At 37.4% G+C, this 14,736-nt stretch overlaps 1 protein-coding gene across 14 annotated transcripts in view; it reads right to left on the bottom strand.

Moving 5' to 3' along the window:
- Positions 1-14,736, bottom strand: part of STXBP5L (syntaxin binding protein 5L) — a 425,888-nt gene that overhangs the window by 64,325 nt on the left and 346,827 nt on the right. For 5 of the 14 annotated variants that reach the window (XM_089331765.1, XM_051859272.3, XM_070072193.2 and 2 more), the window contains one exon: positions 6,142-6,192. The exons of the other annotated variants lie outside the window; for them this stretch is intronic. In XM_089331765.1, the coding sequence (XP_089187891.1) occupies positions 6,142-6,192 (51 nt within the window). The remainder of the gene's footprint in view (positions 1-6,141; positions 6,193-14,736) is intronic. 14 annotated transcript variants of the gene reach the window in all.

The raw sequence follows: 14,736 nt of genomic DNA, 5'->3' as shown, positions 1-14,736 counted from the left end.
CCTCCCAACAAAGAAAAGCCCAGGACCAGATGGATACACTGCGGAATTCCACCGGACATTGAAAGAAGAACTAACTCCAATTCTTCTCAAACTATTCAGAACAACTGAAAAAGAGGGAATCCTCCCAAATTTTTTTTGAAGCCTGCATCATCTTAATCCCTAAGCCAGAGAAAGATGCAGCATTGAAAGAGAATTACAGACCGATATCCCTGATGAACATAGATGCAAAAATCCTCAATAAAATTCTGGCCAATAGATTACAGCAACACATCAGAAAAATCATCCACCCAGACCAAGTGGGATTTATCCCTGGTATGCAGGGATGGTTCAATGTTCGCAAAACAATCCACGTGATACACCACATTAACAGACTGCAGAAGAAAAACCATATGATTATCTCAATAGATGCAGAGAAAGCATTCGATAAAATTCAACACCCTTTCATGATGAGAACAAGGAATAAACTGGGTATGGAAGGAACATCCTCAATACAATCAAAGCAATTTAGGAAATTCCCATGGCCAACATCCTATTGAATGGGGAAAAGCTGGAAGCATTTCCACTGAGATCTGGTACCCGACAGGGATGCCCACTCTCACCACTGCTATTCAATATAGTTCTGGATTTTTTTTTTACCAGCCAGTGGACAGTGAGAGAGAGAGAGAGACACAGGGAAAGGTCTTCCTTTTGCTATTGGTTCACTCTCCAATGGCCGCTGTGGCCAGCGCATCGCGCTGATCTGAAGCCAGGAGCCAGGTGCTTCTCCTGGTCTCCCATGCAGGTGAAGGGCCCAAGGACTTGGGCCATCCTCCACTGCACTCCTGGGCCATAGTAGAGAGCTGGCCTGGAAGAGGGGCAACCGGGACAGAATCCGGCACCCCCACCTGGGCTAGAACCCAGTGTGCCAGCGCCGCAAGGCGGAGGATTAGTCTATTGAGCCACGGGCGCCGTCTTAGTTCTGGAAGTTTTAGCCAGAGCTATTAGGCAAGAAAAAAGAAATTAAAGGGATACGAATTGGGAAGGAAGAAGTCAAACTATCCCTCTTTGCAGGCGATATTGTTCTTTATTTAGGGGATCCAAAGAACTCTACTAAGAGACTATTGGAACTCATAGAAGAGTTTGGCAAAGTGGCAGGATATAAAATCAATGCACAAAAATCAACAGCCTTTGTATACACAGGCAATGCCATGGCTGAGGAAGAACTTCTAAGATCAATCCCATTCACAATAGCTACAAAAACAATCAAATACCTTGGAATAAACTTAACCAAGGACGTTAAGGATCTCTATGATGAAAATTACAAAATTACAGAAAGAAAGAGGAGAGGATACCAAAAAATGGAGAAATCTTCCATGCTCATGGATTGGAAGAATCAACATCATCAAATGCCCATTCTCCCACAAGCAATTTACAGATTCAATGCAATACCAATCAAAATACCGAAGACCTTCTTCTCAGATCTGGAAAAAATGATGCTGAAATTCATATGGAGACACAGGAGACCACGAGTAGCTAAAGTAATCTTGTACAACAAAAACAAAGCCAGAGGCATCACAATACTAGATTTCAGGACATACTACTACAGGGCAGTTGTTATCAAAACAGCATGGTACTGGTACAGAAACAGATGGATAGACCAATGGAACAGAATTGAAACACCAGAAATCAATCCAAACATCTACTACCAACTTATATTTGATCAAGGATCCAAAACCAATCCCTGGAGTAAGGACATTCTATTCAATAAATGGTGCTGGGAAAATTGGATTTTCACGTGCAGAATCATGAAGCAAGACCCCTACCTTTCAACTTACACAAAAATTCACTCAACATGGATTAAAACTTAAATCTATGACCTGAAACCATGAAATAATTAGAGAGCACTGGAGAAACCCTGCAATATATTGGTACCGGCAATGACTTCTTGGAAAAGACCCCAGAGGCACAGGCAGTCAAAGCCAAAATTAACATTTGGGATTGCATCAAATTGAGAAGTTTCTGTACTTCAAAGAAACAGTCAAGAAAGTGAAGAGGCAACCGACAGAATGGGAAAATATATTTGCGAACTGCGCAATAGATAAAGGGTTGATCCCAGAATCTACTAAGAAATAAAGAAACTCCACAATATCAAAACAAACAATCTCTTAAGAGATGGGCCAAGGACCTCAATAGACATTTTTCAAAAGAGGAAATCCAAATGGCCAACAGACACATGAAAAAATGTTCAAGATCACTAGCAATCAGGGAAATGCAAATCAAAACCACAATGAGGTTCCACCTCACCCCAGTTAGAATGGCTCACATTCAGAAATCTACCAACAACAGATGCTGGAGAGGATGTGGGGAAAAAGGAACACTAACCCACTGTTGGTGGGAATGCAAACTGGTTAAGCCACTATGGAAGTCAGTCTGGAGATTCCTCAGAAACCTGAATATAACCCTACCATACAACCCAGCCATCCCACTCCTTGGAATTTACCCAAAGGAAATTAAACTGGTAAACAAAAAAGCTGTCTGCACATTAATGTTTACTGCAGCTCAATTCACAATAGCTAAGACCTGGAACCAACCCAAATGCCCATCAACAGTAGACTGGATAAAGAAATTATGGGACATGTACTCTATAGAATACTATACAGCAGTCAAAAACAATGAAATCAGGTCATTTGCAACAAGATGGAGAATTTGGAAAACATCATGCTGAGTGAATTAAGCTAGTCCCAAAGGGACAAATATCATATGTTCTCCCTGATTGGCGACAACTAACTGAGCACCAAAGGGGAAACCTGTTGAAGTGAAATGGACACTATGAGAAACAGTGACTTGATCAGCTCTTGTGCTGACTGTTGATGTACAATGTAATACTTCATCAATTTTAGTATTTTTCTTTGTTTTGCTCTAGTACTATTGGTTGAACTCTGTAATTAACACACAATTATTCTTAGGTGTTTAAATTTTAACTACAAGTGATCCCTTTTAAATATAATAGTGGCAATAAGAGAGGGAAGAGATGTACAATTTGGGACATGCTCAATCGGACTTGCCCCTAATGGTGGAATTAGAAACGTGCCAGGGGATTCCAATACAATTCCATCAAGGTGGCATGTACCAATGTCATCTTACTAGTCCAAGTGATCAGTTTCAGTTCACAATTGATCACACTGATAGGTCTAAGAGTCAAAGGGATCACACAAACAAGACCAGTATCTGCTAATACTAACTGATAGAATCAAAAAGGGAGAGAATGATCCATCATGGGAAGCAGGATACACAGCAGACTCATAGAATGGCAGATGTCCTAAATAGCACTCTGGCCTCAGAATCAGCCCTTAAAGCATTTGGATATGGCTGAAGAGCCCATGAGAGTATTTTAGGCATGGAAAGCCAAGACACTCTGGAAAAAAAAAAAAAGACGACGACCTAAATGAAAGATCTCTGTGAGTGAGATCCCAGTGGAAAGAATGGGGCCATCAAAGAAGGAAGTACCTTTCTCTGAAGGGAGGAGAGAACTTCCACTTTGGCTATGACCCTGTCGGAATAAGATCAAAGTTGGTGAACTCAAAAGGCTTCCATAGCCTTGGCAACTCATGACTAGAGCCTAGGGAGATTACTGACGCCATAAACAAGAGTGTCAAATTGTTAAGTCAACAACAGGAGTCACTGTGTACTTACTTCTCATGTGGGATCTGTCCTTTATGTGTTGTCCAATGTGAAGTAATATTATATTAGTACTGATTTTACACTTTGTGTTTCTGTGTGGGTGCAAACTGATGAAATCTTTACTTAATATATACTAAATCAATCTTCTGTACATAAAGATAATTGAAAATGAATCTTGATGCGAATGGAATGGCAGAGGGAGTGGAAATACATAAATATAGATAGAATAAAAATGTTAAATGACATTATTTGGTATAAAAGAGGTTATACGTGTTGTTTTTATTGAATTATACCCTTTATATAATATACCCTTCTTTCCTAACTTTATAATCTGTCATGAATCCTACATATGCAATATTAATACCTCATTTTTTTAATTTGACAGGTAGAGTTCTAGACAGTGAGAGAGAGAGAGACAGAGAGAAAGGTCCTCCCTCCATTGGTTCAATTCCCAAGTGGTCGCAATGGCTGGCGCTGCACCAATCCGAATCCAGGAGCCTAATACCTCTATTTCTAAGCAAAATAGTAAATATGTTTATATAGCATTTATGTATGAAATGAATATAGTAAAATTTTAGTAATTATTAAATATATCTGTGGTCATTGAACTGTCCTTTACACTTTTCTGTATTATCTGAAATATTTTAAAATAAAAACGGGAAAATCATACAGATTTTATTTAAATTTGTTTCACTTGTATATTTGTGACATTAGGAACTTAGTTTTTCATAAATTTTCTTGGTTGTTTTGTGTAGTGAGAAGAATATCACCTACCTTATTTTATATAATTATGTACAAATTATATGATACAGTAACTGACACATAGTAGGAGGTCAGTAAATGGTATTATAAGGCCTGTTAATGTCACATCAATTATATTTGCAATGATATAAAACTTTATTTAATATTTAACTAATGACAATAACTAATATGTTAGTGCTTTCCATTTAAAAATACTGTAATTGGTGTGGGGATTTGGACTAGCAGTTAAGACAATAGTTAGGATGCCTGTGACCCACTTATGAGTACATGGGTTTGATTCCCAGCTATTGTTACTGATTCCAACTTCTTCCTAATGCAGACTTGGGGAATAGTGGTGATAACTTAAGTAGCTGGATTCCTGACCCTCACCTAGAAGACCTGGATTTTATTTCAAGCTCCCAGCTTGAGCCTCTATACTGTTCTGTGTGTCTAAGGAGTGAACAAGCAATGGGAACTCATTTTTCTGTTTCACTTGAATAAATAAATAAATAAAAAATAAAACTTTTTAAGTACTATAATGGTCTTATTTAATCAAATCAATAAATTATATATAATTGCATTTTAAATGTAAAAAATGATGTGCTATAACAGTTATTTTAGCTACAATGAGATAAGATATGTGAATATGCTCTGTAAACTTTCATACCATAATCTGTGACCTGGGTTCAAATTTTGAATCCACCATTTATTAATAACATAATCTAAATTTCCACTCTGGTAAAAAATGATTGGGAAGATTGACAGGAAACTTAAAGTATTATTAAGAAAATCAAATACAGTTTGAGTTTCTCCTTTCCAAAGCTTCAGAATAGAAGTATTTCAGATTTTGCAGTTTTTTTCAAGGAATATTTGAATAAACATTATCCATTTTTAAACAGTAATATGAAAATATGTAACCTAAAAGGTTCCAGAATTCACAACTTTTTTAGTTTTATATTTGGGGCTTTTAGGCTAAGGATGCTCAACATATAAAATAATATGAAATTGATTTTTAAACTCTGAAGAACAATGCAAAAACTAGTGTATTTTCATTGTTTTAACCATGAAATTATTAGGGCTTAATGCTATGGCTTTAAGTCAGGGTAAAGGAAATTAAAATAAGGTTATCCAGTGAAATTTTTTAATGATGAGAAAGCAAAAAAGCAACTCATACTGAAACTTACAGACAAAATTTGTGAAAGAAATCAATTTATGAAGGTACTATTTGATAAGGCCTTCTTTTTTCAGTTAGACTTATGAATTAGCCTGTGGCCACTACAAAAAATAAACTAAAAATAAATCAAATTTTCTATAACTTCCCTAAAATAAAAAAATGACAAGAACTGTACTCTTTCACATATCAGACTTTTTGTTCATTGTTTAAACAGTGTTAGTTCTAAATGCTACCTACATACAAAATAGGAAAAATAACTTAGCAAACCATACTTTTTTACATGGTTGTAGTCAATGTTTTAAAACATTTTCATGATACAAAGAAAATAAAATGTTACATACCTTGGTATGTAATGACTTGAAAACAATTTTGTAAAATGACTATTAACAAACAAAATGTTGAATGCTGCCAACAGAACTGTATGGTGATTTTTAAGAGAGCCTTTTTTGTAAAACTATCATATACTGCTATTTAGGAAAATTGTGTTGTTCATGGGTTGGTTGGTAAAAATGTTCAGCCAAATGAATGTAAGAAAACTGAAAATTGTTGGCTTTTGCCTACCGTACCAAGATCAGCCTTAAGATCTGTTGGCAGACTTAACTTTCTTGATCCTTTAACTGAAACAACAGAAAAAGGAAAAAGGTAGTTGTTAATTATATAAAATTAAGGAGGAGTGTGTGGAAACAGTATGTCTTGTATTAACTTGTTAAAATTTCAATGAAAAATTATTTAGTAAGTATGTATGGAAGCAGAAATATTGTTTCAATGTTAATCACTATTCAGTAATTAATAAGCAGACAAAAATGAGGAAAGCAATTGTTCTCACAGTAAATGATTAAGTGTATCTTTTCATTCTTTCTTTGATATGCAGTGTGAGAAGTAATATTTTATTTGATTCAGGCAGAATCAAAAATTAATTTCAGATAAATCTATCAGGTAGAGATATAGCAACAGATGTATATGATCATATCACAAATAACAATGGAAAACATAAAAATTGATCAATCCTGTCAACATTTTTTTGGACATAGAAGAAAATTCTATAATACATGATGTAGTCAAAGGAACTTTACTATGCCAATGGTAAGTGAAATGATGGCATCCATATGAAATACTATGATGTCGAATTAAGTAGATAAAACCATCTAAAAATATAAAATATTTTAAAATGAACCTCATTATATTATTTTTTTTTTGAGATTTTTTTAAACTTTTATTTAATGAATATAAATTTCCAAAGTACAGAATATTGATTACAATAGCTTCCCCCCCCCATAACGTTCCTCCAACCCACAACCCTCCCCTTATCCACTCCCTCTCCCCTTCCATTTTCGATTCTCTTTATATACAGAAGATCAGTTTAGCATATATTAAGTAAAGATTTAAACAGTTTGCTCCCACACAGAAACATAAAGTGAAAAATACTGTTTGAGTACTAGTTATAGCATTAGATCTCAATGTACAGCACACTAAGGACAAAGATCCTACATGAGGAGTAAGTGCACAGTGACTCCTGTTGTTGACTTAACAAATTGACACTCTTGTTTATGGCATCAGTAATCACCCTAGGCTCTTGTCATGAGTTGCCAAGGCTATGGAAGCCCCCTGAGTTCACTGACTCTGATCATTTTTAGACAAGGTCATAGTCAAAGTGGAGGTTCTCTCCTCCCTTCAGAGAAAGGTACCTCCTTCTTTGATGACCCATTCTTTCCACTGGGATCTCACTCGTGGAGATCTTTCATTTAGGTTTTTTTTTTTTCCCCCAGAGTGTCTTGGCTTTCCATGCCTGAAATACTCTCATGGGCATTTCAGCTGGATCTGCATGCCTTAAGGGCTGATTCTGAGGCCAGAGTGCTGTTAGGACATTTGCCATTCTATGGGTCTGCTGTGTATCTCACTTCCCATGTTGGGTCATTCTCTCCCTTTTTGATTCTATCAGCTAGTATTTGCAGACACTATTCTTGTTTATGTGATCCCTTTGGTTCTTAGTCCTATCATTATGATCAATTGTGAACAGAAATTGATCACTGGGACTAGTGAGATGGCATTGGTACATGCCACCTCGATGGGATTGAATTCGAATCCCCTGGTATGTTTCTAACTTTACTGTTTGAGGTAAGTCAGCTTGAGCATGTCCCAAATTGTACATCTCTTCCCTCTCTTATTCCCATTCTTATATTTAACAGGGATCACTTTTCAGTTAAGTTTCAGCACTTAAGAAGAATTGTGTATTGATTACAGTATTCAACCAAAAATATTAAGTAGAACAAACAAAAAATACTAAGAGGGATAACATATTAAGCTGCTCATCAACAGTCAGGGTGAGGGCTGATCATGTCACTGTTTCTCATAATATTCATTTCACTTAGCTAACACCCGGAACCAACCCAAATGCCCATCAACAGTAGACTGGATAAAGAAATTATGGGACATGTACTCTATAGAATACTATACAGCAGTCAAAAACAACGAAACCCAGTCATTTGCAACAAGATGGAGGAATTCGGAAAACATCATGCTGAGTGAATTAAGCCAGTCCCAAAGGGACAAATATCATATGTTCTCCCTAATTGGCGACAACTAACTGAGCACCAAAGGGGAAACTTTTTGAAGTGAAATGGACACTATGAGAAACAGTGACTTGATCAGCTCTTGTCCTGACGGTTGATGTATAATGTAATACTTTATCCATTTTAGTATTTTTTTTTTTGTTCTGGTACCATTGGTTGAACTCTGTAATTAACACACAATTATTCTTAGGTGTTTAAATTTTAACTGAAAAGTGATCCCTGTTAGGAATTTGGAAAACATTATGTTGAGTGAAATAAGCCAATCCCAAAGGGACAAATACCCTCATTATATTATTTATAAATTCTCTAGAAAATGTTTGCATAAATGGAGAAAACTAATTTATTAAGAGACTTCACCCTTGTTATTTATTTGTTAATAAAATTTTAATTTTGGCACTTCATAAGATATTTAACTAGCATAGAAAGAAATGAATAAGGAAAAACTATTTTAGAAACCTTTTCTGGGGCTGGCGCCATGGCACAGTGGGTTAAAGCCCCAGCCTGTAGCACCGGCATCCCATATGAGTGCCGGTTCGAGTCCCGGCTGCTCCACTTCCATTCCAGCTCTCTGCTATGGCCTGGGAGACCAGTAGAAGATGGCCCAAGTCCTTGGGTCCCTGCACCTACATGGGAGACCTGGAAGAAGTCCCTGGCTCCTGGCTTCAGATCAGCTCAGCTCTGGCTGTTGCGGACATTTGGGGAGCGAACCAGCGGAAGGAAGACCTCTCACTCTCTGGCTCTACCTCTCTCTATAACTCTGTTGCAAATAAATAAAATAATTCTCTTTAAAAAAAAAAAGAAATCTTTTCTGTCAATTGACCATCAATTAATTTATGTTTTCTAATGAGTGATTTTCTTTCAAGTATAGAAATTATTTGAAGATAAAAATATAGGATGATACAGCAATCAGAATGCTTTATTTAAATCAGAAAATGTGTCTCACAGTTTTCTGAATTGTTGTTATCTAATTATATAGCTTTGGAAAAAAATTCCCTTCTAAATGTGCAGCTCTGTGAAATAATAGTTTCTCTGTGAAATAACAGTTGATAGTGTCTCTGATGTTTCAGTTTGAATATGATTTATAACATTTTAAAACAGGTTTTATAAAACATAAGTATAAACCTAAATGTATTTTCTGTGTCACAAAGTACTATTTGTCTTTTAAACTTTCTAAAATTTAAAAAATAAAAAGCCATTAATAATTCACAAGTCATAGCAAAAGAGGTGGCAAGCTGCATTTGGCTCATGGGCTATATTTGCTGATTAAAATTTGCCATACTAAACTACTTATAATAGAAAACATAAAGGTGTTACAGTGGATGATAGTAATAAATCATACTTGTAGGAAGTTATCCTTATGAAAATACATAAAAATAATTCCATGAAGAATAAGAAACTAAATCAGATTTTAATATTTTGAGATTATAATTAAATGCACAAAGAAAAATGTCAATTATATAAAATATTTGATAAACTAAATATAATATACAATAATTATGCCTTAGAAGATATTGTTAATAATGTGTATTTTGTAAAGAGACTCATAATTTAGTTAGACTGATGGTGGGACATTTATTATTTAAGATAATCTTTCATTTAATATTTAAACAGGAACTAACTCGTTATAATGTAAGATCTTGTGTTTTATTTTTGCATCTGTCTTATATTTAAATAGGACACACACATAATATTAATTATTACAAACTTATTACCAAGATTCCTTCAAAAGAGAACAATTCCTGCCCAGAATTATTGAATCCAGATTGATGCAGGAAGGCAATGACCAATCAGGTATTTTATGAATTCCTGTATTCTTTTCAATAGAAAACTCACCTCATATATTCTAGTATCTAATTTACTCTGGCTCTTAAATCTCCACATTTTAGGGATTCCCTGCCCCTACCTCCAGTTTTTCACCAACCATTTTGGCTTCCTGTATATGACTTCCTACCTAAAAACCAGGGCCACCCTCACAGATTTCCAATACATAGTAAATTACTGGCAAAGGGCTTGTATACAGTAAGTGCTTGTTTAATGAACGTTCAACAGTAGAGTCAGAAAGGTTTGAAAATTTACTCTCAAGAGGGGTGATCAGGGAGTATGTTCAAATGTTAGAGAATATGTTACACAATAATATTTGAGAAATTTGAGTTTGAAGATGATTAAGGCAAGAGAGAGTAGGAAGCAACTAGTTTTGGAAGTGTACTGAATTAAAATAATACTTGTTAGTCTTTGAAATGTGCCCATGGGAATGTACCTCTCCAAATTTCTTCACTTTTACTGCTATTAAAGATAAAGCATAAGCACCACTCTGATATCACTGTTAAGCCAATGGAAGTAAATGGCAATAGAAACTTCTTATGACTCACTAGCTTAGCACACCACATAGAGAATAGAGGTGATCTAGTTCAGTGTGCTACTCAATGCAAATATTTCTCATCCTGTTTGGCTAATTCTATGATAGAAACCTTAAAAGGCATAAAAACATTCCAATTTTGAATTGCTATAATTGCTACAAAATTTCCTTCTATTTCAGCTAAACCTAAGTTTCCTCTACTATTTATCAATTTTTCTCAATTCTAAACTCTGCAGCAATGAAGAATAATTGATTCTTGCTCTCACATGATAGATCTTTAAGCACCTGGAAAGACTTAGTAATCACTTCTAGGTACTCTCAGATCAGTAAGAATCTGTATTTAATAAGTGTTGCAAGTGACACTAAGAGGTTTACAGGTCACATTTTGAGAGACACTATTTTAATGTTTCATGATTATTAAGCTACCAACAAGAATTTTACCCAGGATCCTTCCAAAAGAACTTTCTGAGATGCATCTAATTTTCCATATGGGAAGAGCCATAATGTTTGTAGTTCTTTTATTAGATATAGATATTGATATATACATATGTAGATATTGAGAAAGAGATATTGCTTGCTGGGTTTTTAAACTATTGTTAGATTTTCAAGTTAACAGATTTTTTTGAGTAATTAAAATTATTAATTTTATCGACCTTTCATTTTTCATTTTTAAATGAAGAATAGAAGGTAGTAGTTATAAGTGCAGTATGATCCTATTGGAAGAGGCTAGATTATTTTTTCCCCTCCTTCTACAGCCCCACACAGTCTCTTGTATTACTCTAAGGTAGGCTTCCTGGCATTTGATGAAATGAAGCATAATTTTTAAGAACACAAGCAGCTGGGTTAAAATGATGCTCAGGACCAGCATTGTGGCATAGTAGGTTAAGCCTCTACCCTGCAATTCTGGCATCCCATATGATTTGAGTCACAGCAGCCCCACTTCCAATTCAGCTCCCTGCTAATGTACCTGGGAAACCAGCAGAAGATGGCCCAAGTGCTTGGGCTCCTGTACCCATGTGGGAGACCTGGAAGAAACTCTGGGCTCATGGCTTTGGCCTGGCCTAGCTCTGGCTGTTGTGGCCCCCTGGGGAGTGAATGAGCAGATGGAAGATTGTCTGTCTGTCTGTCTGTCTCTCTCCTCCTCCTCTTTCTATAACTCTGCCTTTCAAATAAATAATTTTTTTTTTTTGACAGGCAGAGTGGACAGTGAGAGAGAGAGACAGAGAGAAAGGTCTTCCTTTTTGCTGTTGGTTCACCCTCCAATGGCCGCCGCGGCCGGCGCACCACGCTGATCCGATGGCAGGAGCCAGGAGCCAGGTGCTTTTCCTGGTCTCCCATGGGGTGCAGGGCCCAAGCACCTGGGCCATCCTCCACTGCACTCCCTGGCCACAGCAGAGAGCTGGCCTGGAAGAGGGGCAACCGGGACAGAATCTGGCGCCCCGACCGGGACTAGAACCCGGTGTGCCGGCGCCGCTAGGCGGAGGATTAGCCTAGTGAGCCGCGGCGCCGGCCTCAAATAAATAAATATTTTTTAAAAAAATTACACTCAATCATTTTCCCTGGGATAATAGTTACCTAATTGCATAAACACTTATGCTCCCCTTCTTTTCTAAAATGAGGAAATAATAATCCCTACTTTATAATGCTCTTCTCAGGACTAATTTAGGGAATATGTATAAAGCACTTAGCATAGTATGTGGTATATGGTGCACACTTCATGCAAGCTATTGTTTTCATTATTAAGGCATAATTGGTAAGGTTGTCATTCAGGGTATTCTATGTCATAAATTATTTACTTGGGAAACATGTCCTATTAAAATCTAGTGGTTGAGATTAACAGTACATTTTATAAAGCCTCCAACTGTATATACTGTTTTGGCTCTACACAAAAGTACTCAGAAGATTCCACTGTCTTTTCAAGAATGACATCACACAACTGATTTATAATGGATTTATTCTCTATAAATACCCCCTAAATCACATTGTGTTTCTGCACATATAATAGTCTCTTTAATCTTTCATATCCTGAAAAACTGCCCATCTAGGCTCATAGAAAGTTAACCATAAATGGTAACCATTGGTAGTTCAGCTAGGGTCAGGGAACATAGTAGTAGCAAGCTGTCTGACATCTTATGACCCAAGTCCTGTTAGAATCTACAGAAATTTTTTTTTTTTTTGACAGGCAGAGTGGACAGTGAGAGAGAGAGACAGAGAGAGAAAGGTCTTCCTTTTGCCGTTGGTTCACCCTCCAATGGCCGCCGCTGCAGCCGGCGCACCGCGCTGATCCTGGCAGGAGCCAGGAGCCAGGTGCTTTTCCTGGTCTCCCATGGGGTGCAGGGCCCAAGCACCTGGGCCATCCTCCACTGCACTCCCTGGCCATAGCAGAGAGCTGGCCTGGAAGAGGGGCAACCGGGACAGAATCCGGTGCCCCAACCGGGACTAGAACCCGGTGTGCCGGCGCCGCAAGGTGGAGGATTAGCCTATTGAGCCACGGCGCCGGCTTAGAATCTACAGAAATTTTCAGGTAAGTCTTGTTACTTTAATATACCCTGGCATACTTTTGGAAAATAAAAACAAAATTAAGAAGATAGAAAAAAATACACTAAAAAGTGATTTTGTCCTACGTAAAATAAATCTGAGTCTTAAAAAAAGAAACAAAATACAAAGGACAGTATACCCACAGATACGGTTAATCACTTACCTAATCATATCTATCACCTTCTAACTTACCTAGACATTGTTCATTAGCATAGCATGAGAGACCAAAGATATTGAAAATAAGTGGTGAAAGGATTGGCTTATGGCAAAATACAAATTATCTATAAATTTACATCTAAAGATCAGATGATGACCCAATCCCACAACAGCACAAGGATGTAAACCTATTCATCTCTACTCCTAGCTTCATGCATTCCAATTTTAGGTTCAGTTACAGTACTGAGGCAGAGTAATCATTCTGGTGGCTTACCACAGCTTTTCCAGAATGAGGTCATATACTCAGCCCTAAATATGAACAGAACTTCAGGTATTACAAGTTGGTTTTTCTTAGGAGGGGTTCATGTGTCTTAATTCTCTGATCCAAGTACTAACCAGGCCAGACCCTGCTTAGCTTCTGACATCAGATGAGATCAGGTGTGTTCAGGGTGGTATGGCCATGGATTCATGTGTCTTTTTTTTTTTTTTAAACAAATGAGGGTTGATTTTATTCATGCACCTAGAGGGGAAGTTAGGTAAAGGGAACCAGAGTGAAACTGTAGAAGCACAGTTTTTGTATTTTTTTTTTAATCTTTGAGAAAAAATTTTACTATTAACTCTCATAATGCAACTCTTTGAGGTTCTGCACAGGAAGTTAGTACACAGTGACTCCTGTTGTTAATTTAACAATTAACACTTATATATGACGTCAGTGATCACCTGAGGCTCTTGACATGCGCTGCCTAGGCTATGGAAGCCTTTTGGACTCACATGTCTTAATTCTATCATCTCCTTTAATCACCTGCATATGCCTTTTTTGCCAAACACTGATTAAATTCTGAGTCAATTATAGTGCAGCTTGGATTGCTTGGGTTGTGCTGGATTCAAAGTAATTTCATTTAGATACTTGGTTCTCCATCTGCATCAAAATTTTAGATATAGAAAAAACTGTGAACATTGAGACAGGTTAGAAGTTTCTAGCTCAAAGCTTTTGATTGGTTTTGTCCCCTAATTTTAAACAATTGGATTTACTTTGATTTCTAGTGAAGAATTTCTACTCATTATTGCTAAACAACAATTAATATTTGGAGGTCTATAATGGTTAAGGAGACCAAGCTTAGTTTCTTCAGGCCACAGATGTTTACCACTGCATTTATAATAACTACTGCCAAATATCATTGAGTATTTATTTTCTGGACACTAACACACAATTAAGGTTAAGAAACTTGTTAAGGCTGGCGCCGCGGCTCACTAGGCTAATCCTCCGCCTAGCGGTGCCGGCACACCGGGTTCTAGTCCCGGTCGGGGCGCCGGATTCTGTCCCGGTTGCCCCTCTTCCAGGCCAGCTCTCTGCTGTGGCCAGGGAGTACAGTGGAGGATGGCCCAGGTGCTTGGGCCCTGCACCCCATGGGAGACCAGGAAAAGCACCTGGCTCCTGGCTCCTGCCATCGGATCAGCGCGGTGCGCCGGCCGCAGCGCGCGGGCCGCGGCGGCCATTGGAGGGTGAACCAACGGCAAAGGAAGACCTTTCTCTCTGTCTG

Source organism: Oryctolagus cuniculus, chromosome 4, assembly GCF_051225735.1.
Source record: "Oryctolagus cuniculus isolate XC-2025 breed Fujian yellow rabbit chromosome 4, ASM5122573v1, whole genome shotgun sequence".
Taxonomy (NCBI): Eukaryota; Metazoa; Chordata; class Mammalia; order Lagomorpha; family Leporidae; genus Oryctolagus; species Oryctolagus cuniculus.
This window is presented reverse-complemented; position numbering and strand designations above follow the sequence as displayed.